The sequence below is a fragment of the Martes martes genome, assembly GCF_963455335.1.
Source record: "Martes martes genome assembly, chromosome: 8".
NCBI classification, from domain to species: Eukaryota; Metazoa; Chordata; class Mammalia; order Carnivora; family Mustelidae; genus Martes; species Martes martes.
The window spans coordinates 99,101,154-99,124,738 of record NC_137895.1 but is presented as its reverse complement, the minus strand read 5'-3'; the positions used below and the strand labels follow the sequence as shown (position 1 = coordinate 99,124,738).

The window sequence follows — 23,585 nt, the reverse complement described above, 5'->3', positions numbered from 1 at the left end:
AAAAGTTATCTTATACTTCATTTTGCTCATTTTAATGTTTTCTCTGGTTTAATGTTTTCTCTAGTCCAAAAACTACTGGTTTTGGACTGAGTTTTGTTTATTTCATATATATAATAATGAAGAAGATATTTTGAGAGTTCTTCTAAATTCAAATCCAGTTAGTTTAAATAGGAAATATAATATTTCTCATATCAATGGAATATATAGATTTCACAATGTAACTAAATAACTGACTAAAGTTAAATAATTAAAAAAAAAATTTACTGAGCTCTTGTTTTGTGTAGGGCACTATGTTAGGCCCTGTAAAAAAACAAAAAAACAAACAAACAAAAAAAGAGTAAGGCATAGTTCCTGTCCTTGGGAAGCTGATTCTAACTAGAATATGTGACATTTGCCCAAACATAGATAATACAGAATACACATGCTAAGTGTCATCAGTGAGTTTGAGCGAATTGCCAAAGAGCTTTGAAGAGGGGAAAGGTTATTTTCAGTTTTGGGGGGGGGGGGAGTCAAGATGTCAGAGTGACAGTTGAAGAAAAAATAGTGCATGTGGAGATGGAGATATTGCAGCTGGAAGGGATAATAAAATCTAAGAGGCAGGAAAAAAATGGAGCCTGTATCAGGAAAGGGAAGCAGTCCGCAGTGATGTAGAAATACAACAGGGGGGCACCTGGCTGGCTCCATCAGCAAAGCATGCAACTCTGGATTTCAGTTGTGAGTTCAAGCCCATTTTGGGCACTGAGCTTACATAAAATAAAAAGTAAAAAATAAAAATAAAAATAGAACACGAATACCATGTATAAGGTTAGAAAGTAAAACTAGGCCCGTACTTGAGAGAATCTTAAAGTCCAGGTCAAGACTTTTATGTCCTTTCTTAGGTTGTAAGGAAACTATTGATAAAACAACTAGTTGTGTTTCAAATGGCCTGAAGCAAGGAGAAACCGGATTGGTGGGAAGTAATGAGAATCTGCATTGGTCTAGTGGTAAAGGGAGTAAAGGAAAAGGGATGATGGGGCGCCCGGGTGGCTCAGTGGGTTAAGCCTCTGCCTTCGGCTCAGGTCATGATCCCAGGATCCTGGGATCGAGCCCCGCATCAGGCTCTCCACTCAGCGGGGAGCCTGCTTCCCCCTCTCCCTCTGCCTGCCTCTCTGCCTACTTGGGATGGATCTCCCTCTGTCAAAGAAACAAATAAATATTAAAAAAAAAAAAGAAAAAAGAGAAAGGGATGGACGGAGAGATATTTCAGAAGCAAACTCTGCAAGACTGGCAACTGAACATGAGAGAGATGGGAGAGAACCACTGTAGTTTCAAGCTGGGGTTACTGCAAGGGAATGCCTTTCAGAGAAATAAGGATGGCAGGAGGGGTGTAAACCCAAGGCTGGTTCAGACAGGTTAAGACTGAGGTCCCAGGGTGCCTGGGTGGCTCAGTTAGTTAAGCCTCTGCCTTTGGCTCAGGTCATGATCTCAGGGTCCTGGTGTCGAAGCCCACATCGGGCTCCTTACTGAGTGGGGAGCCTGTTTCTCCCCTGCCTGCCATTCCCCCTGCTTGTGCTTGCTCTCTCCCCTTCTCTCTTAAAAAAAAAAAAAAAAAAAAAAAAGACTGAGGTATTAGTAGGCCTCAGCTGGTGCGGTTCAGTTCATTGAGCAATTAACCTTTCAGTCTGATAGGCAGGAGAGAAGTCTGGGTGCAAACTTAAAAAGGAGTTTCCTGGGGTTCTCGGCTGGCTCAGTCAGTAGAACATGCAGCTCTTGATCTTGGGGTCATGACTTCAAGCCCCAGGTGGGGCACAGAGGTTATTTTAAAGAAAAAGAATTTAAAAATCAATAAATAAGGGTTGCCTGGGTGTCTCAGCCGGTTAAGCATCTGCCTTCAGCTCAGGCCATGGTCTCAGGCTCCTGGGAATGAGTCCTGCACTGGGCTCCCTGCTCAGCCAGAGCCTGCTTCTCCCTCTCCCTCTCCCTCTGCTGCTCCCCCTGCTTGTGGGCTCTCTCTCTGTCAAATAAATAAATAAAATCTTTAAAAAAAAAACCAAAACCTAAAAATTAAAAAAAACATGATCTGTATGTTCCTGTCAGTGTTCACAAGGGTTCAGAGGTTCTGATTATAATTGCAGCTGTAACATCAGGAAACTTAACTGGCTAAAACAGGATTGAGCAGTAAGTGTTCTATTTTGCATTGCAAACTGTAGCTCAGAAAGCACTCTGAGACCCCTTTGTAATGATGGGCATGGTGGAGGGACCACCAGCCTGTACCGATAATTCCCTCGCCAGAGTTTCTCAGCAGGGTGCTACTGGCATTCTGTGTGGGACCACTTATTGTCATGCACAACTCCCGCCCATTGTGGGACCAGGGCATCCCTGGCTCTCGTCCACTAAATGCCTGTAACACTCCTCATTTTATTAGGCAATGAAAAACCCACCAGCACACATTTCCACCAAATCGCCCCTGCTAATTCCATCTGTCAATACAAGTTTCCTTGCATTTCCCGGGCCCATGCCCTCTCTCCCCTCTCTCTGCAATCCTCTCTCACTTTCCTAGTAGTATCCTTGCTCTCCCTATGAAAGTCTGTGCTTCGATTCTTAGGAAAACCACAGTGTGATAACGTAATGATATGAATTTAAAACTGTTCCCGCTTCAGTGGGATTTCCATTTTAATAGGAAACCAAGCCAGAAACTCAAGGAAAGAAGCTCTTAGTAGAATTTTGTCTCGTTGAGCTAAAACTGACACACAGTAGGGACGTCTGGGTGGTTCAGTTGGTGAAGCCTCTGCCTTAGGCTCAGGTCATGATCCCAGGGTCCTTGATCAAGGTCCTCCACATTGGGCTCCTTGCTCAGCAGGGACCCTGCTCCTCCCTCTTCTTCTGCCCATCCCTGTGTTCTCTTTCTCAAATAAATAAAATCTTAAAAAACAAAACAAAAACACACACACAGTAAACTGTAATAAAACGTATGGTTTGATACATTTTCTCTGATGTGTACCCCTATGAAAGCATCGCCATTATCAACATCTCTCCCTCCCTGCATTATGTCCTGGAAATTTTTTTTAAGGCAGTAAGCTGGGGCGGTTGCTAGGTCTCACCTTGTTTGTTTCCCACCTCTCGGAGATGACTGTCTTACGTTGTCCAACGTCCAGTGTCTTAAAAGCTGTTTTTTTATTTTTTATGTACGTTTTCGCAGTTTTTGTTTTTTTCAGGTGAGAGTACATATTTAGTCCCTATTACTCCATCCTGGCCTGAAACAGAAAAAAAAAAATTAGTAGAAATTAAATCTCTGCACTAGTATATATGGAGGAGGATTTGGATTGGTTTCAAATCCTTCCTGGAGCCAGTGATAGTTCCAGAATTTTCATAAAAGAGATTCCATAAAAGAGGGCAGCAAAGGCGGGATGGTGGTGATTAGGAAACTCTTTTTCCTTTGGTAGGCACAGACCAACTGTTTTATGTGGTATATGCATTTCTTTTTCTTTTTTTTCTTTTTTTAAAGATTTTTTAATTTATTTCACAGACAGAGAGCACCAGTAGGCAGAGAGTCAGGCAGAGAGAGAGAGAGGGAAGCAGGCTCCCCGCCGAGGCAGAGAGCCCAATTCGGGACTCGATCCCAGGACCCTAGGATCATGACCTGAGCCGAAGGCAGCGGCTTAACCTACTGAGCCACCCAGGCACCCGGTATATGCATTTCTTTTTGGTGGCTTGCTAAGGGTGGGAAACTACTGAAGACCTGACGGAATGAGGGGCAGAAAGCCCACTCTCCCCTTAGCCTCTGCCTTTGGGAGCCTGCTGTTTTGAGGCCAATTCAATTCACCAGCTCCAGTTCTAGACTACCATAATGAGAGCTCTGTGACACGCAGAAGGACCCCAACTATGCCTATGCATAGGACAGCTATTCTGCCTTTTACAAGACGATAGAACCATACATTTTTGGGAAACTTTCTCAACAAAGTTAAATATCCCAAACAAGGTTAGTAAGAGTTAGTTAGTTAGTCTGTTCAATAGCAGAGCTCATTTCACCAAGCCGTTGGAGGTTAGATTGTCTACAGGGCCTGAACCTACTTGTCAGGAAGCCAAAATCTGGGACACTCATTGCTGCTTCCTAAAGAGTCATTCCTGCTTTGAGATGAGTACACAGGCTTGGCCATGTGAGGAGACAGCCCAAAGCAGGGTTTGGGGACAAAGGTCAGCTGGAATAACTCCACAAATCCAGACGTTTTTCAAGTCTGGCCTCGTGCCAAAATCTCTCAAGGGTTCATAAAGTTCAGACTTCTGGGCTTCAGACTACTGAATCCTAAGCTTTGGGGCCGGGACTCAACAGTCATTTTTGGTAGCTCCCTAGATGATACTGTTAGCTAGCTACCAAGGTTCAGGAAATCCTGGGTTAAGTAGTCAATCGACTCCCGGATTATTGAGTTCCTGAGTTCTACAACAATAATATATCTATAATCCATCAACTGCTCTCTGTTTTCACAGTCCTCCAGGGTAAGCAACTGTCCTCTCTCACCTGGGTTTGCTTCTCCACTCTTGGTCTCTGCTGTGGTTGGAATGTTTGTGTCCCTCCCAAATTCCTAGGCTGAAATCCGAATCCCCAAAGGTGACAGTAATGGGACGTGAGCCTTTGAGTGGTACTTTAATCTTGAGGGTGGAGGCCTCATGGAGAAAAGGCTCCAAAGAGCTGACTAGCTCCTTCCACGGTGAAAAGGCACAGCAGGAAGGAACCGACTGGGAACCAGGAAGAGGGTCCTCACCATAAGGCAACCACACCAAGCACCCCGATCTTGGACTTGACAGCCTCCCAAACTGGGAGCAATACATTTTGTTTTTTATAAGCCACCCAGTCTGTGGCTTTGATAACAGTGCAAACAAGCTACCATCCTGCCTCTCCTGAATCCATTACTCACCTTAAAGCCAAAGTGATTGGCATTTTCCAAATGACCTGCCCCCCTTTTTGTTTTGCTCAAAGCCTTTCATCAGTATCCCATTGCCCCCCAAATTAACTTTTTACACATCTAGACAGCCCTGCAAGACCTGGTCTTTGCTCCTGTCTCCAGCTTCATCTCCAGTCCTTTTACCCCGTGCTCACCACACAGGCTGGGGCACCTCCCCCTTCTTCCACCTCGGGGCCTTTCCACTTCCTTTCTCCTCTTAACACTGCTTTTCACATGGCTTACTCTTTCTCAACCTTCAGGTCTTAGCTTGAATGCCCACATCTCAGACAGGTCTTGCCTGATCACCTGTCCGAAGCATTCGACCCTCCAACAGACGCACACAGGTGCTCTCAGAGTGCTCTGTTTATGTCATAGCCCCGTCATAAATGTAACATAGAGTTATTACGTGTCTATAGCTTAATTCCTGTTTCCCACTAGAATGTAAGCCTCATGAGAGCAGGGACCTGGACATTCTTGCACATGGACATATTTCTAGTGCTTGGCCTCATGCCTGGCACATCATAGCTGGTTCGTATTTGTTGAATGACTCATCATGTTCTTTACAACCTAGCCTGGCTTGTACTATATAGGCTTGGAGAAGCATGATTTTATCTAAATCCATGAAATAATAAAGCATGTCTTAAAGGAATTGATGCATTCCATTGTTGCCCTAAGTGCTGTGACTTCTTAGTTCTGGGAGGAAGGGTCTCTGTTGTCTGTTGTCACAGGACACTAAGTAAATTGCCAACGTGGCCTTCGTAACTAGAAGTAGTAAGGGAAAGGCGATCCCACTAACAGCCATCCGCATGCTCTCAGACTCCATATCCTTCATTTCACATTTTGGCGTATTGATGTCCCAGGTTTTCTAGACCACTCTGATACTCTCCTTGTTTTCTTCCAATTTAAAAAAATAAAAGAGGTTTCTAATTAATGTTTGCAGTAGTTGTTTTAGGTTATCGTGGAGGTCAGAACTGTTAGAAGTAGCAAATATCCAGCTTAGGTTAAAAGGGGAATTTACTGGAAAAATTGGGACCACTCAGGTAATTCAACACTCATTCAACAGATATATAGAGGAATAGACATAAATATAGACACAAATGTAGATCTACCTACCTACTTGTTTAATCTGGCACACTTTAATTGCTGGGCTCTGTGTTCAAATTTAGATGTTCAATAGTGGGCAAAATCAGCAAAAGAGAGAAGCCAAACAATAGAATGCAGGAATGGTAAGAATGAGGCAGAGCGGGAACTGGAGACTTGAATGGGCATAGGACTTTGTACCCTTTGATGTTGGTAGATCAGCCTCATTTTGTCTCAGGGAATACCATGTCTTTCATGGGGCAACAAACAAAGTTACCACCTGTCTTAAATTCACATTACAGCTCCCACCACCAGACAAAGGCTACCTCACACACTTTCTTGCATCAAATTTAAAAATCCGGGGAGGGTCTCTGATGCCCTAGCTTCAAAAATATCCACCCCAGCCAAGAGGTCAGAGGCGTTTTAAAATCACAGCAGCTTCTGGGTGTTTCATGTGTGGAGGGAAGGAATAGTTTCCAAATCAAGGGGATGAGGGGGAGCTAGGTCTACTCTCCATCCCACAGCTTTCTAACGCGATCATCTCCATAATTAAACACATGAGTCAAAAGCGTAAACAAAAGGCAGGCTAGGATAGAAAACAGTAATTAGAAGACTAAAGAATGTTATCATATACAGAGCTTTGAAACACCTCTGAGGTGTAAAGTTTTAAGCCTAATTATGAGAAGCTGCAGGTCATAAGAAGGATGCAGTTATCTTGGGACATCAGACTTACATAAGTATGATTCCTTTTCAGGGTAATTGTAAACAACAGGTCTTTTAACACCTGAGGGATGGAAAACAGACTAGTGATCTCTGATGATGAGACTCAGTATTTAGGTTTCTCTAGCGTTAACGTGCCTCTTCACCAGTGGATGGCTCCAGGTTCTCATATGCATTTTACAGGAGAAAACCCAACTAGATTATTTCAAGTAGAAATAAAGTATTGTGACCTACTTAAAAGTTCCCTAGAGCTGCAGGGAGAAAAAAGACTGCCTACTGCTTGTGAGTGCAAAGAAACAGACAGGCAGGCTGAGATCAATAGAACGCTTTTACGGCGTTGGTGCAGAGGAAGATTTATATAAATTTAATTGAGTTCACCTTGAATAATCCATGAGGAAAAGAAATAGCGACAATGCTTCAGTCTCAGACCAGGTCTTGTCAGGCCCATAACCACAAGAGTGGATTCTGATCTGAGTTTACATCAATGTGTGTAGTCTCTACTGATATTTGGCTAGTGAAAATTTAAAAGTAGATTTTCTAAGCATCATGCATGGCAAGGGGAAGGATATGAGCTTTTGGAAACACTGATCTGTTTAATAAATGGAAGTAGGGCTGACAGTCCTAATGGAATGAGAATGTGCCATGGTTAATCGTACACCATTAGCAAACTAGAAGGAGGGGGAGAAACCAAGAACGTGAACCTTCTTCTCTAAGGAGCCACACTTCTTGACAGGAAATAGAGAAGGGGAACTGTGCTCTCTCTCTCCACGTAGTACATAAGCATAAAGGCTCTGCAGTCACACTGACTGACTCTGAAACCTGACTGCCTTGGGCTTATCCTTACCGCACTTTACTCTTCAGGGGGAGGCTAGAGCTCATGACAGCTCCTTTCTCAGAGGGGTGATATGTGAGGGCGCGATCATGCACGTGTAAAGTACTTACACTACATATGACACTTAGTCCTTATTAAAAGTTAATTTTTCTGTTATTGCTGATTATCCGTAAGTCAGCCACTGAGCAATCATTTATTTGGCATCTTCAGAATTCCCTATTGAGCCTTGGAAACGGAATAATTTTCCTCTTTTCTATTCTAATAACATTACTGTATTTAAACAATAAAAATGCTGTTGTGCAATAATTTGGCACAAGTTACCATCTGTATTAATTTTCTTTTTTAATATTAATTTTCTAAGAATTTCTTCCAAAATAGGTTGCTATCGTTCTCTTAGAAGACCAGTCCTATGTTTATGTAAATATACCATATGTGTAAGCACAGGGACCTGGAATGTTTAGAAGCTCAAGAGACAGGATTCAAGGCCTCTAAAAACTATTTTCATAATATGTCTTTACATCTTCGTCATTCTCAAAACTGGCTCTGAAAACATGACATAGCTATATTCTTGTGTACATAGTTTGCTCATAGTTTATCATTATTAGTATCCTTTGCTCAGTTACATTTATAAAAATATAAAAATACATTTATTGAGCATCGGGGTGGAATCAATATGGGTTCTTCTCCCACATCACTCTCTTCCTCTTCCCTCCTCCTTTCCTCCCTTCATGGACTTGTCTGAAAATTCCCACGGAATCGATACTCAGAAGTGCTTCGTTCATTCTATCTATGAATCTGCTTGTTGGTTTTAGACATTATCTTCTCCCATTTTGTCAGCTATCTATTAGCTTTGTGTCGTATCTTTTACTGAACAGAATTTTAATTTTGATGTAATAAAATTAATTAAGGTTTTGATTCTGGTCAAGATGGAGTAAGTGTACTTCATCCCATCTCTCCCCCTGAATGCAAGTAAAAATCTTGAACAGAATGCATACAGTAGTTGACTGCCTTTAATTAAAAAAAAAATTTCTCCTTGGTACTTAAACAGGATTCAGAGTTAAAAGCAGCTATAGATTTTTCTGTAAAATATATTTTATCTGAGTCACATGTATTTTGACATGTACTGCCATTCAGTGCTTAGTATCTCTGAGTTTCCTTTATTATTTTCAGCAGGTTGATTATGATGTGTCTGGTGAGTAATTCTTTGAGTTTATCTTTTGGGGATTCACTGAGTTTCTTGAATCTGTAAGTTTATGTCTTTTGCCACATTTGGAGACTTTTTGGCCATGACTCCTTGAATATTTTTTTCTGCACCACGCTTTTCCTCCTTTCTTTCTGGGACTCTGAAGACATGAATTTTAGACCTTTCATATTGCCAGACGGTCACCCGAAATTCTGTTCCTGTTTTTCTTCGATCTTTACTCTCTATGTTATTCAGATTGGATAACGTCTATTCATCTGTCTTCAAAATCAACTCTTTCTCTGTCATTTCTATACGGTTTACTGAGCCCATTCAGTGAATTTTTTTTTGAAGATTTTATTTATTTATTTGTCAGACAGATGGAGAGTACAAGCAGTGAGGGCAGCAGGCAGAGGGAGAAGCAGGCTCCCTGCTGAGCAAGGAGCCCAATGTGGGACCCCATCCCAGGACCCTAGGATCATGACCTGAGCTTCAGCTCAGATGCTTAACCATCAGATGCAGATGCTTAACCAACTGGGCCACCCAGGCACCTCTTCATAGGGGAATTTTTTATTTAAGAAATCTTGAGATCTAGGTCTGTGTAGGACTTCTTATAGAAGAATCATTGTTCTCTATTGTTTTTGTTTCTTATTTTTAGCATATTAATCTGACCATCTATTTCAATGTGATAGGTTTCTAGCTGTGAAAACTAAACTCTCCATTTCATATTCTTTTAACTTCTTTCTTACCCTTTTCAAGAATTCCTTAAATCAAATACCCATCTTTTCTAACTTAACATTTTTCTTCATTTCTTCACAGAGTATCAATATGTTAGCATGCGTGTACTTCTTATTCTTAGCTGAACTTGAGACTAACAGGTTTTTGTGAAGCTGTTCCATCTTGCCTGTTGCTTTTTGGACTGTGACCCAACATTTTCAGTCTCAAGGAGTTTATCTGTCTTTGATGCAGAGGGGAAAAGGGGGAAAAAAGTGATTTGTGCATACTTTTGATTTTGGAGTTCTCTTTCCTACTTCTCTCATCTCTTCCTTTAATGTGGCTGGGATCTCCCTGGAGATACACAGTCAGCTCATTAGGAAAACTCTTGACATTTAGCAACTTAGCTCTATAAATATGAAGCTGACAGGTGTGCAAATTCAAGGCTCTAGAACTCTTGCTTAGTAACAAACTACTCTTTAATCAGACTAGTAAAGATGGGTATTACTGAATTTCAAATGAAGAATACAGTTTAGTTGTATGAGTTGGCTTGCTTAACTGGTGAAGCTATAATTTCCATGGTAGTTTCATTTATGCTGCCAAAAAGGTAATCCTTTTTAGAAATCCTTTTTATCTCTCCAAAATAATAGATCTTCCACATAACCGAATAAGTAACAGTCACTTCAAGTGAGATTTTCTGTAACCACCTGAAACCATTTTTGCTGGGCTTTTATATGAAACACAGATTGTGTCTGAAATGAACATTTTAACATAATTTTATAACATTTTGTAGCACAATCTACATACTGGTTATTTAACGCTCTTCAATTTCCATAGAGAAAATTTTAGAATATATTATCTGAAGGAATAAAGAGAAATTATCTCTTTAAAAAGAGGACTGGAGTATGTGTCATCCATTTCTGAGCTGGACATATTTATTTACCTGAAAATCCTTACTGTGAGAATCTTATATTCTTAGACACTTGGATAATACTGTTACATAATACTGTTGCATAATACTAGAATCCTACGGAAAAATAGGGTAAGGTAAGATAATTACTGGGCAGCATTTGGGGATGGTGGGTTAAATAGGAATTTGTTCAGTTGTGTGTTTAAAATCTGGCCATGCCATGTGCTGATCCACGGGGCAAGAAGGGTGCAGGAAGGAGGCTATGCTCATGCTCTTAAAGAGATGGCACGCTGGGACCACAACGCCAGTGTGCATATCCTTAAGCCTGAGGGTTCGGCAAGGGGTGGCTGTTTAAGGGAATGGAATTTGTATGAACAAACTGAGGTGGCTACTTCATAGGTGTGTGTGTGTGCGCGTGCTTGCGCGCACAGGCACCTGCAATACTGGGGGCAGAGGGAGCTGAGGGCTGGAACTCAACACAGTTCATAAAACTGTATAGAGAATGAATGGATTTTATACATGCTTAAAATTAATTTAAGGACTAAGAAAAACAAAGTGGCTTTCCACTTTCAAGAAGGTTCCAATCTTCTAAGAGGATAACATATTTTACTCTAAAATGATAAACCAGTAATCCAAGGCAATATAGGATAGTATCAATAGCTAGCACCTACAGAGTGCTTCCAGTGTTACAAACACATCGCATATATTTTCTTATTTAATCTTCACAGAAACTTTTTGAGATTGGTGCTATTATTGGTTCCTGTTTTAAAATTAGGAGATTGAAGCTGAGGTCAACCACAGTCACAAAAGAGAAGATGGAGAGCAAGGAAGATGAGGGTAGAACACAGGACTGATTCTGAAAAATGTGCTGATGCTTTTGGAATGACACGGAAAATCAGAGGACTATTAGCAAGACACGAATTCAAGAAAACACCATTAAAAAAAAATCTCACTTCTTAACTCCATATGAATAGTTTTTTCTTTACAGGATCCATTTGAAATGCACAATGAAAGAAGAGTCAGGTTTCAAAAGCAGAATAAAAAGTGCTTTCATTGGAAATCCTGGGGTTCTGTGAAGGCTAGGCACAATCCTTTAGATATAGAAAGTGCTTTAAATAACATTGGGTACAGTTTTATTTCTGAAAGCAGGAAAGTATAATGAAGAATTGTACTATACCTCCAACCAGGTCAGTAGGTAAGCAACTGAGATTAAATCACTCCCTTCTCTTAATAAGTCTTCTTTTTATTTGAAAACATTTATTTACCTTTAGAGTCTTAAATTGCTGCAGTTGGGCCGCTGGATTCTCTTTGTTCCTTACTGTTAAATTGTGAATATTATGTTTAATACTAAATTCTACCTGACAGGTACAACCAAGAGAGCAGAACACCATCCAAGGACTCTACATTCTGTCCTTCAGACCTCAAGAAGCTGTCTTCTCATGGCCAAAGTGCACTTCGACCCTTACCAAGCCCCTCCAGGAGGAGCTGTCAGTCCACATCAGCCCCTGGAAAGGCTGTCAGCGTGCCATCTTGCACAACCAACACAAAAGAACCCAAGGGACTTCCAGATCACAAAGGTTCTCTAAGTGAAATCCCTTTCAAGTGCAATGGGAACGGAAATGAGTTTCACTTAGGAAATTCCTCCCTGGCCTCCCCTTTACAGAACAACCCAAACCTAGAGAAAAAGGCATCGGAACTTCATTTGTACATTATTTCCACAACCTCATCAATATTTCTGCACTTAAAAAGTTCATGGAACAATTATATTATAGTAAGTGTGCTCATAAGTTAACTTTGGCTGGAGTAGTGTTTTTTGTTTGTTTGTTTGTTTTTAAAGACTTATTTATTTATTTTAGAGAGTGAGTGTGTAAGCAAGGGGGATGGTGGGGTCGGGGGCAGAAGGAAAGAGAGAATTCTGAACAGGCTCCCCACTCAGCTGGGAGCCTGTCCTCAGCAAGATCCCCCATGACTTCAACCAAAACCAAGAGTGGCCACTTAATTGTGCCTGCCAGGCGCCCCTGGCTCGAGTATTTTTTAAGCAAACACGCCTTTCCTGCTTCCCAAAATGTCCATTTTGGAAATTTACCCTTGGAATTTAATAATATGAAAGATAAACACACTGGACAATTAAGGATTTGACTGTATTCAGGCTAGCGCAAGAAGGAAAATGCTCATTAATGAGGAGTGTCTTAAAGAAAAGGAGATGGACCAGGGGTTTTACAGACGTGGGTCGGTAAGGGTCTCCTGGGAATCCTGAGAAGGTCTTGAAATATTTGTGAGCAGGGTGGTCTTTTTCAGTTGGCTGGGGTGATTTCTCCTCAGCCATTTCTGCTTTCAGAGAACGTAGAGCCCACAAAAAGTTCAACACTGTCAATGTGTCTCTGTATTTTTTTTTTAAATTTCATTCATCTATTTGACAGAGAGAGATCACAAGTAGGCAGAGAGAGAGGAAGGGAAACAGGCTCCCTGCTGAGCAGAGAGCCCTATGTGGGGCTTGATCCCAGGACCCTGAGATCATGACCTGAGCCGAAGGCAGAGGCTTAACCCACTGAGCCACCCAGGTGCCCTGTCTCTGTATTTCTTAGCTGCACTACTGAAAAAGTAGGTTAATGGGAGTCACTGTTACAGGAGCAGGTAATTTTATAGAGATTATCTAGTCTAAGTACCTTATTTTATAAATGAGGAAACGGAATATTTTAGGTGACTTACTCAAGATTATAGAGTGGGTTTAATGAGAGTCAGAACTCTCACTTAGGGACCTTTTTCTTAAATAACAGGATCAGTTTAAAAATAAGTAATTTATTACACCTGAATAACATGATCCTTTTCAATTATCTTCAAAGATACATAATTTTTATTATTGATCTGCCACCATAATAATATTAAGGAAATACAAAAGGCTCTTTTCCTTCAGAAGAAGCTAGGGAAGCAGGAGGTTTTATGAATGACTAAAAACTGGAAGACTTCAAGGCAACTCTTAAGTTTTGTCTCATAGCACAGTTCAGAATGGTTCATGTTTAAATGTCAAATGTTCAAAATTCCTCCTTAAATTTTTATTTTTTAAAGATTTTATTTATTTTTTATTATATATATACACATATATATGTTTATTTAATTATTTGACAGAGAGGGAGACAGTGAGAGAAGGAACACAAGCAGGGGGTATAGGAGAGGGAGAAACAGCTTCCCGCCGAGCAGGGAGCCTGATGCGGGGCTCAATCCCAGGACCCTGGACCACGACCTGAGCCCAAGGCAGACACTTAATGACTAAGCCACCCAGGCGCCCCTATTATTATTTTTTTTTTTAAGATTTTACTTATTTATTTGACAGAGAGACAGAGACCACAAGTAGGCAGAGCAGTAGGCAGTGGGAGAGGAAGAAACAGGCTCTCCGCTGAGCAGGGAGCCCAGTGCGGAAGTGGATCCCAGGACTCTGGGATCATGACCTGAGCTGAAGGCAGATGCTCAACTGACTGAGCCACCCAGGCGCCCCTAAAGATTTTATTTTTAAGTAATCTCTACACCCAACGTGGGGCTTGAATTTACAACCCCAAGATCAAGAGCCACATGCTCCACCAACTGAGCCAGCCAGGCGCTCCTAAATTTTTAAACAGTACTTTCCAAATTAAGAATGTAAACAAATCACAGTAGAGGGGAAATCCTGGCCTATTGGAAGGAGGCCACATATGTTCTAATAGGAAAACCAAAACGTAATCTATCTAAATATTTCAAAATGACTGTTTATGTTTCCCTGACTTGACTAACTCCTGGTCTTAGTACTACTTTTTACTTTTTATTTATTTTATTATTACTATTATTATTTTTTAATAAGATGGTTAAGGTTTATTAGTGTAATGATAGTGAATCAAAAGATTAACTGTACCATTTATTTTCATTTATTTAAAAAACTTATTTTTTTAATTTAAATTTTAGGTATTTAACATACAGTATTGGTTTCTGGAGTAGAATTCAGTGATTCATCCCTTACATACAACACTCAGGGCTCAACTACTTTTTAACTCTGCTGCAGAGGCATGGCTGGGGCAAATCAGATAGGTAAACTCCTAGCCTTTTGATAATAAAAGCAATAACAATAACCGACATGTATTAACAGGTAGGATCTGCTTTGATGCTTTCTGTATATTAACTCATTTAATCTGCACAACAACCCCGGGAGTAGGACTGTTATTCTCGTTTTGTAGATGAGGAAATTAAGGCACTGAGAAATTAAATAATATATGCAAGTTTGCACAACTTGCATGGAGCTGAGATTTGAACTTAAGTAGTCTGATTTTTTCCACTGAAATAAATGTGGGTGGAAGGGGGTTATCTTTGAATTGTAGACACTATCATTAAAAAACAATGTTCTGGGCCGCCCTGGTGGCTCAGAGTTGGTTAAGCATCGGACTCTTGATTTTGGCTCAGGTCATGATCTCAGGGTCGTGAGATCAAGCTCCGCCTCTGGCTCTACATTGGGCATGGCATCTGCTTAAGATTCTCGCTCTCCCTTTCCCTCTGCCATTTCCCCCTTTCAAAAATAATAATGTTCTATCCCTTGAAAGATGGAAAATGGATAAGCAAATATTTCTCATGTAAGTGATAAATCAACTTAGCATTCATTCTAGTAAGAATAAGATATTAATTCAATATAAACATTTAAAAAGTTGTGACTTTTTTGTGACACTGTTTAATTCTTTCATCATGTTGATGACTTTGGTTATTCTTGGTGATGCCTTCATAAGTTTTAGGAAATTAAAAAAATATATCATCCCCTAAATCAGTCAGAATTATCTTGGCTAATTGATCTCTTGTGCTTTGAGATCCAGAATGATCATTCACATTGAGGTAGGGGAATGCTACCGGGGAAAAAAGAATGGGCATTTTAACTCTCTTATAAGTAAACCTAAACCATCCAGTGAGAAATTAGCACTCATTCTGATTTTAAGGGTTTCCAAACAGCTGAGTCTCCTTCAGTAACCCATTTTATCTGTAACTTTCACCAACAATAATTACATCGGAGTTCTTTAGCATCTCAAATTCTACAAAAACAATATAGAGCAATTCTTTGCCCTTCATATGTTGTGAAGACAGGTGCTAGAAAGCTAAATAGATAAGGAGTATCCCCAAATTAAAATTCTAGATTTAAAGTAAATGTAAACATTTTTTTTAAAGTAGGCTCATGTGGGGCTTGACCTCACAACCCTGAGATCCAGACCAGAGCTGGGAGCAAGAGTTGGTTGCTTAACTGACTGAGCCACCCAGGCACCCCCATAAACACAAACATTTAGAGAGGAAAAATAAGATGGTTTTTTTTTTTTTTTAACTGAAAGCAATGTTAAAAGTAGGGGGAACAGGGGCACCTGGCTGGTTCAGTTAGTAGAGCATGCAACTCTTGACCTTGGGGTCATTTGAGACTCATGCTGGGTGTAGAGCTTACTTTAAAAAACAAAAATGGGGTGCCTGTGTGGCTCGGTTGGTTAAGCATCCAACTCTTGATCTCAGCTTGGGTCTTGATCTCAGGTTTGTGAGGTCAAGCCCTGGGCTAGGCTCCATGTTGGGTGTGGAGCCTACTTAAAAAAAAAAAAAAAAAAAAAAAACAGATTGTAAAAAATGAAAGTAGTGAGAAAAAGCACTTACTTCCCCCCTGCCCATCCACCCACCATCCTGCTCTGATATTAAGGAATAAGATAGGGGTAAGTTTGTTTGGAGTTATAAATCAGCAACATTTCAGAAATTCTGACCCATCTGTTAGGTCTCAACATAAAATAAAAGATTATTTAGAGACCTTGCTGAACACTACTGACCCATTTTTTAGGGGGACCCAGAATGAATGGAATATGGCAACACTAAAGATTTAAGGGGAAAATAACCCTATTGATAGGGGAGTAGTTAACAAAACTATTCTATAATCTATACCATGGAATACTAGGTAATCATTAAAAAGAGAGACATAAACCTATATATACAGATATGGAAAAAAACACCACACAGTAAGTGGGAAAAAAAGTTCCAGATTAATATATGTGATATAAATTAACTAGTATTAAGTGTGTATTATAAAATATATCATCTACTATGTATATATTCTAGGTGTATGTTATAATTAATGTTTTTATATGCCTAAAATGATATAAGCCAAGCTGAAAATAATACAGTAAGGTACTCTGTTGTTACTGTTATTTTTAATCCCAGTATAATTAATGTATGGTATTCTATGGTTTCAGGTGTATAGTAAGGTACTTTGATTAGTGGGATGGGAGGGGTAGGGAGAGACAGGGAAATTTTATCTTTTATTTTATGCATTTTTGGATTATTTTATTTTGATAGATTATTTTATAATGAGCAAATGTCATGTTTAAAACTTTTTAAAAACTATAAGGAAAAACAATGCCCTGTGGCATTATTTACATAAACAAATCATGTCCTATAGCAGGAATTAAGGAACAGATATAGGATACTGACTAAAAGCAGGAGAAATTGATTTTCAATAAACAAAAATTCTAACTATTCCCATATTTTTTTCTCTTTTAGAAAGCTACTCTTTTACAAGATCCCTTATACGTGAGTGAGCTCAGTCCTGCTATTGGAACTCAAAAGCCATATAGGTAAGGAGTGATGATATGCCAAAGCCGCATGGGGGACTGTTCTCTCTTTGCCTCTCCTAATTCCATGTGTTGCTGCCCCATCACATTCATACCTCTACTTCAATGTCTGCCCGGAATTTTAGGTCTGCAAACACAATTACCCACTGGACATCATCTCTATAGGTCTTCCAAGAACCTATTCAAAATGGAACTTGGCATCTTCCTTCTGGGACCTGACCTTCCTCTTGTGTCTCCTAACACAGGGCCTGCTGTCCTTATCCCTGTATCACCTAAGCCAGTGTCCTGAATGTCATTTTTACCTTCTCTCTCCCCGCTTCACCACCCCCCTGACCCCTGCAGCCAGTCAATTGTCACAGGACTCACTGTTCTTCTCTACTGTATCTGGATAATATCTACTTCTTTCCACTGCCACATGCTCAGACCAATTAACTTTGTTCTGAGCTCCTATGGTATTTTCCTGGCTGGCCTCTGCCTTCGTTCTTGACCCCCTCTAAACCATTCTCTGTAACCAAAGAAATCTTTTGGAAGCACAAATCTGAGGATGTAATCCCCTGCCTTAAAGCCTTTGAATGGCTCTCCATTGCCCTTAGGAGAAAGTCTAAACTCTACAACAGCTTATAAAGATCTTCCTGACGTCTGTTCATTTTTTCATTTTCAACTATTGTGTCCCCTTAACTCCTGCCCTGAGCTCCTGATCCAGACTCAGAAACTGATCCAGTTCTCAGAAAGCTTCCTGGTTTTTTTTGTTTTTTCCTCTATTCTGGAATCCTACTCTCTACTCTTCTTCTCCTTCATGAAAGACTTCAACCCATCAAGTCTTAGCTTCCTATTCCTTTCTTTAAAAATCATTTCTCAAAAAAAAAATAATAATTTCTCAAAGCTGCATTAGGAGGGGCTGCTGTGGGGCAGTTGGGTGGCCCAGTTGGTTAAGCATCTGCCTTTGGTTCAGGTCATGGTCTCAGGGTCCTGGGACTGAGCCCTGTGTAGGGCTCCCTGCTCAGCAGGAAGTCTGCTTCTCCCTCTCCCTCTGCCTGCTGCGCTCCCTGTTCCCTACTCTCTAAGTAAATAAAATCTATTAAAAATTAAAAAAAAAAAAAAGAGCGGCTCCTCCATAATATCCTGTGCTTACGATCTTGTAGCATTTAACAGTCTCTCTTACGATTGCTTTTTTGACTGTGTGCTGCCCTATTATACACGATGCTCCTTAAGGGCCGGGACTGTACATGGTCACTGGCACATAGTAGGCTGCCTTTATAGAATGAATGAATAAATTGTTAAAACAATTAAACCTGAATCTGACTTAAAAGTGTGGGCCTGTTAGCCTTGAAGAGGAATGAAGTTTTGACACGTGTGACAACATGGATGAACCTTGAAGAAATTATGCTAAGTGAAATAAGCCAGACCAAAAGGACAATTATTGTATGATTCCACTTATTTGAGGCATTGAGAATAGGCAAATTCATAGAAACAAAAAATAAAATAGAGGTTACTGGGGCTGAAGGGAGAGGGGAATGGGGACCTATAGTTCATCAGTATAGAGTTTCTGTTTGGGAAGATGAAAAAGTTCTGGAAATGGAGAGTATAGTAGTGATGGTTGCACAACATTGTGAATGCACTTAATACCACTGAATTGTACACCTGAAAATGGTTACATTGGTAAATTTTATATTATGTATATTTTATTTTTATTTTAAAACACATGTGTGTGTGCATATGTGTGTGTGTGTAAGTAAGGGAAAAGATAAAACAAGACTGGAAAAATGAAGATTATTGGATCTAGGAGACAGATACATAGTGTTTCTTTTCAGTTTTCTCCATTTTTGTATATGTTTAAAAATTTCCATAAGAAAAGTTTTTAAAAGGCTTAATTAAGATACCTAATAAACAAATATAACAAGTATCTTATTATTTATCTTGATTTTAACAAACCAAAAGTAAAAAGACATTTCTAAGGCAATAGAGGACATTTGAGTATGGACTGGGTATTAGCCAATAGCAAAAAATTACTGATAATTTTGTTGGATGTGATAATGATGATCTTGTAAGAAATGTTTGTCTTGTGATGTGTTCTGAGGTCTGTAGGGGTTAAATAACAATGTTTGTGATTTCTTTTTTTTAAAGATGGTAATATGGATAGCTTAGAATTTCTACATTTTCTTAAAAGATTTTATTTATTTGTCAGAGAGAGAGAGCACAAGCAGGGGGAGAGGCAAGTGGAGGGAGAAGCAGGTTCCCCACTGAGCAAGGAGCCCGATGCAGGACTCTGAGATCATGACCTGAGCCGAAGGCAGATGCTTAACCAACTGAGCTATCCAGGCGTCCCTCTACATGTTTTAAAAAAAGAATTCCTATATGTTTTCATATGTTTACTTTAAAAAAGTATCAGTTTTAATGTCAGTGCTTATTTAAAGTGATTTTAAAACTAACGATAATAAAATAGGCGTTAACTTTGTATATGCGTGACTTGAAATTTGTCATTGAAGGTGAGAAGGAGAGTTTGACTCAGGGAAAGCAATTTCTTGCAAAGTTAATTCCTGTTAATTCCTGAAGGCAACATATTAAAATGCAGTAATTTAAAATGCACTGTGAGGAATGTGGTAATATGTATAAGATATATAAGAAAATTCTCTGCCTGCAAGGTACCTTCAGTTTAAGGGGAGTAAATAAATAGTCTTTGGGTTTTCAAACTAGAACTGTTAAAAATATGAGTCCTGTAACCTCACATGGATTTATAGGGACCCCTGTGAACAAACACACAGTACTTTTGAGATAATCTATGATAAACCCTTTCCAGCTGTAAAGCATTATACAGATGTATTATTTATATAAAATATCCACAAAAATGAAAAAAAATACAGGAAAACAGCTTATCATTAGATGAAGAATCCTTCTTGCCACACTATTTGGGTGAATTTATGTTTTCTAGCTGATGAAAATGTAAAATATATGTTAAAATTAATGAAAAATCTCCCCCTGTTCTGAAATTAAATAAGGGAGTCTTCTGGCACTAGACTTTTTATTATTTAAATTAGTCAAATAAAGTTTATCATCTACGTAAAGACAAATGTTCTCTGAAAGGTAAAAAAAACTGTGACTCTATAGAAATACAGACTGCTGAATCTAACTTGTATTTATGATGTATATGAGCCCTCAATTCATATATGAATTGATTTTTAGTATAAGGAGGTGTGCTTTTTCTTACGAAATTCCATTTATTTATTTATTTATTTATTTATAAAGATTTTATTTATTTACTTGGGGGGGGAGGGGCAGAGAGACAAGCAGACTCCTTGATTAATATGGAGCCCACTGCAGGCTCCATCCCTGGATCCTGAGACCTTGACCTAACCGAAGTCAGATGCTTAACCGACTGAGCCACCCAGGCACCCTTGTTTTGTTTTTTTTGAAAGAGAAGTTTGGTATTACAGTCTGTTATCATAGGTGCTACAAGATAAAAACTGTTTCTATATGGATCACAGCAAATTGCTGACTAATGGGAAAAATAGGAAAGTCAATTTGAAAGTAATTCAGCTGGTATTCTTTCCAAGCTTGTGCTTTTCTAAGCTCATCAGTTTGTGAAAACTACATTCCTGCTATTTTTGCAGTTCTCAGAGAATAGAGGAATTTTATAGTTATTTTTTTTTAACGAAATGTGATTGTAATTAGAAGTGGATGTATAGGGAAGTAGGATCTCAAAGCTCATTCCTATTTGATTTAGAAACCATTTATTAAATACTTCCTGTGTGCTAACTAAGCACAGACTGAAGTATCAAAACAGTGGGACTCCCCATTTTACAGACGAGGAAACTGAGGCACAGAGAGACTGGGTAGTTTGCCCTTGGTAATTACTCAGCTGAGTAGAGACAGATCTAGAACTCTGATCCCCATGTTTATAATCATGTTCTTCTGCCTCTGTGACTTTTTTGAAAAATGTTTTATTTATTTATTTGAGAGAGCAGAATGAGAGAGAGAGAGAGCACACAAACTGGGGGAAGGCAGAGAGAGAGGGAGAAGCATGCTCCTATATGAGCAGGGAGCCCGACGTGAGGGCTCGATTCCAGGACCCTGGGATCATGACCTGAGCCGAAGGCAGACGATAAAACCAACTGAGCCACCCAGGCACCCCTTGCCTCTGTGACTTCTGTCACTGAATTCTTGATGATTATTTCTCTTCCATGTTCTCCACTAGAAAAGAGGCTGTTTGGGGGGAAGTCTTAATGTTTTTGTTAATAAGAGAGGCTCATTGGGATGCCTGAGTGGCTCAGTAAGTTAAGCATCTAACTTTGGCTCAGGTCATGATCTCAGGATTCTGGGATCCAGTCCAGCGCCAGGCTCCTTGCTCAGTGGGGAGTTTGCTTTTTCTTTTGCCTGCCGCTCCCCCTGCTTGTGTTCTCTCTTTCTCTGACAAATAAATAAAATCTTAAAAAAAAAAAACAAAAAAAGGAGGCTCATTGATTGGGTAGAGAACATCTTAGATTTTTTTTTTTAAAACACGGAGGAGGTAGTGGACAAGAGCTAAGATTCCATGTAGTAGAACTGGGATAAATGGTTGGTATCAAGAATTATGGAGTAGGTGGCAAAAATATTTTTAATTCAAGTCAGAAATTCTACAAGTTTCCATCACCTACACAGAACATGAAATGCCTCTCCTAGCATTACTTCACACCCTTTCCTTCTTTCTTTCTTTCTTTCTTTCTTTCTTTTTCTTTTCTTTTTTTTTTTTTTTTTTTTTTTGAAGTAAGCTCCATGCCCAACGTGGGGCTTGAACTCATGACCCTGAAATCAAGGTCATGACTGAGCCAGCCAGTATGAACTTGGACAGGTTACTTTCCGTGTCTAACATCCTATAAATGCAATATTAATTCCCATCTCTAACCCCTTAGTGGGTCTAAATGAGCTAGTCCATGAAAAGTGCCTAGGACAGGTACACAAATTACAACAATGGGGCAAAACAGAATTAGTGTGATATATAAGAAGTGTGGAAAAAGTGCTATAGGAGAGGTTCCCCATTCATGGTGGAATTAGGGAAAGCTGTAAGGGGAAGGTGTTCCTCTTTTCCTGAACTGTGGAACACACATGGGTCAGTGACAAGAGATGAATGCATTTGGTACTCGGACATGGCAGGAAATAACTTTGAATTCCATCGTGGAAAGGTGATTCCTTTTCCAAGTAGTCCAATCTCATTAGGGAGAAGCCCTCAGCTTGATGCCAGAAATGGCAGCTCTCTAACACATGCTCATCGGCCTTTCTGTCAAAGATAGAGAGCCTCAGGCTTGGAATGCATGCATCAACTTAGAACTTGTGATGCTTTCATGCTATTTTTTACAGTTACCTGCTATTAATGGCAATTGATACTGGTTCTCCCTGTAAGGCAGTGATATAAAGTTTTCTTTATAAATAAACTTCTTGGGTCACCTGGGTGGCTCAGTCAGTTAGGTGTCTGACTCTTGGTTTCAGCTCCAGTCATGATCTCAGGGTTGTGAGATCAGGCCCCTGGTGGGGCTCTGTGCTCAGTGCAGAGTGTGTATGAGATTCTTTCCCTCTCTTGCTCCCATGTATAGTGCACGTGCTTGTTCTCTCTTTCAAATAAAGAAAATCTTACATAAATAAACTTCTCTACACCCACACACAAAGTGAGTTGATTTAAAGAAAAAATATGAAGCAAATAATATTACACATGGTTCATGCAGTATGGTAAATGGTATGTGAACAAACTGTGGACTAGGCAATGAAAGAGGGATGACAGTTTCCGAGGGACACTGAGAGTATTCCTGATGGGCTGGATACCGCTTGAGTAAAGGGGCATGGGGAAAAGTATGTCCGGCGGGAGTAATAAATATTTCAATCTGGGGAAAGCAAGGTTCATCACTAAAGAGTGATAAAGGCAGAAGCACAAAACTAATTAAAATTCCATTAGTAACAAAGTTTTACAGACCTGTCAATAATCGCTGATATTCCTCAATTGCTGTTTCTTAACATTTTTTACATGGAAATATTTTTCTTGTGTTTCTGTAGATCTGAGGAGAAAATAAAGCACTTCAGTCAACTGAAATCTGAGCTTTTTCTTAAAGACAATACTTTAAGGAAGATACTTTGCTTGACTGCAGAACTTAAAGTAGCAGCCCAGAAAAACTTCATTCTGAAACGGCTTTTCTGGAAAGTAGGTGTTTTATTTTTAATCTTTGAAACTTGTTCCACCTGTTTATCCGATGCAGTATTATCAAGCATAAAGTAAAATACAAATAAATGTCTTGTATTCAGGGCTGTATTTTATTTTATTTTAGAGGGGGGCAGAGAGAGCATGTAGGGGGAGGGAGGAGCACAGAGAGGGAGCGAGAATCTTCCAGGAGACTCCCCGCTGAGTACAGAGCCCCAAGTCGAAACCAAGAGTCAGATTCTTAACTGACTGAGCCAACCAGTGCCCTGATGGAAGCTGTGTTTTAGAATACTGACTGAATTTGACGCTGTCATGACTCAGTACTTGAAATGTTGTGATTTAATCAGTACTGTGTATGTGTGTTGCAGGGAAATGGGGTAAGAGGACAATGGTAGCAAAAGACAGTACCTTATATGGGTATGTCAACTCAAAGAGAGATAATTAGAGGGGGGTCTGGTGGCTCAGTGG

General features: G+C 39.8%; 1 protein-coding gene across 1 annotated transcript in view; it reads left to right on the top strand.

Annotated features, from left to right (window-relative positions):
* Nucleotides 1-23,585, top strand: part of LOC308347141 (uncharacterized protein C12orf56) — a gene marked incomplete at its 3' end in the record, with an annotated part of 92,129 nt that overhangs the window by 42,417 nt on the left and 26,127 nt on the right. Inside the window, exons 4-6 of the mRNA XM_080810280.1 lie at nt 11,721-12,126; nt 16,887-16,960; nt 22,976-23,120. Of these exons, the coding sequence (XP_080666406.1) occupies nt 11,721-12,126; nt 16,887-16,960; nt 22,976-23,120 (625 nt within the window). The remainder of the gene's footprint in view (nt 1-11,720; nt 12,127-16,886; nt 16,961-22,975; nt 23,121-23,585) is intronic.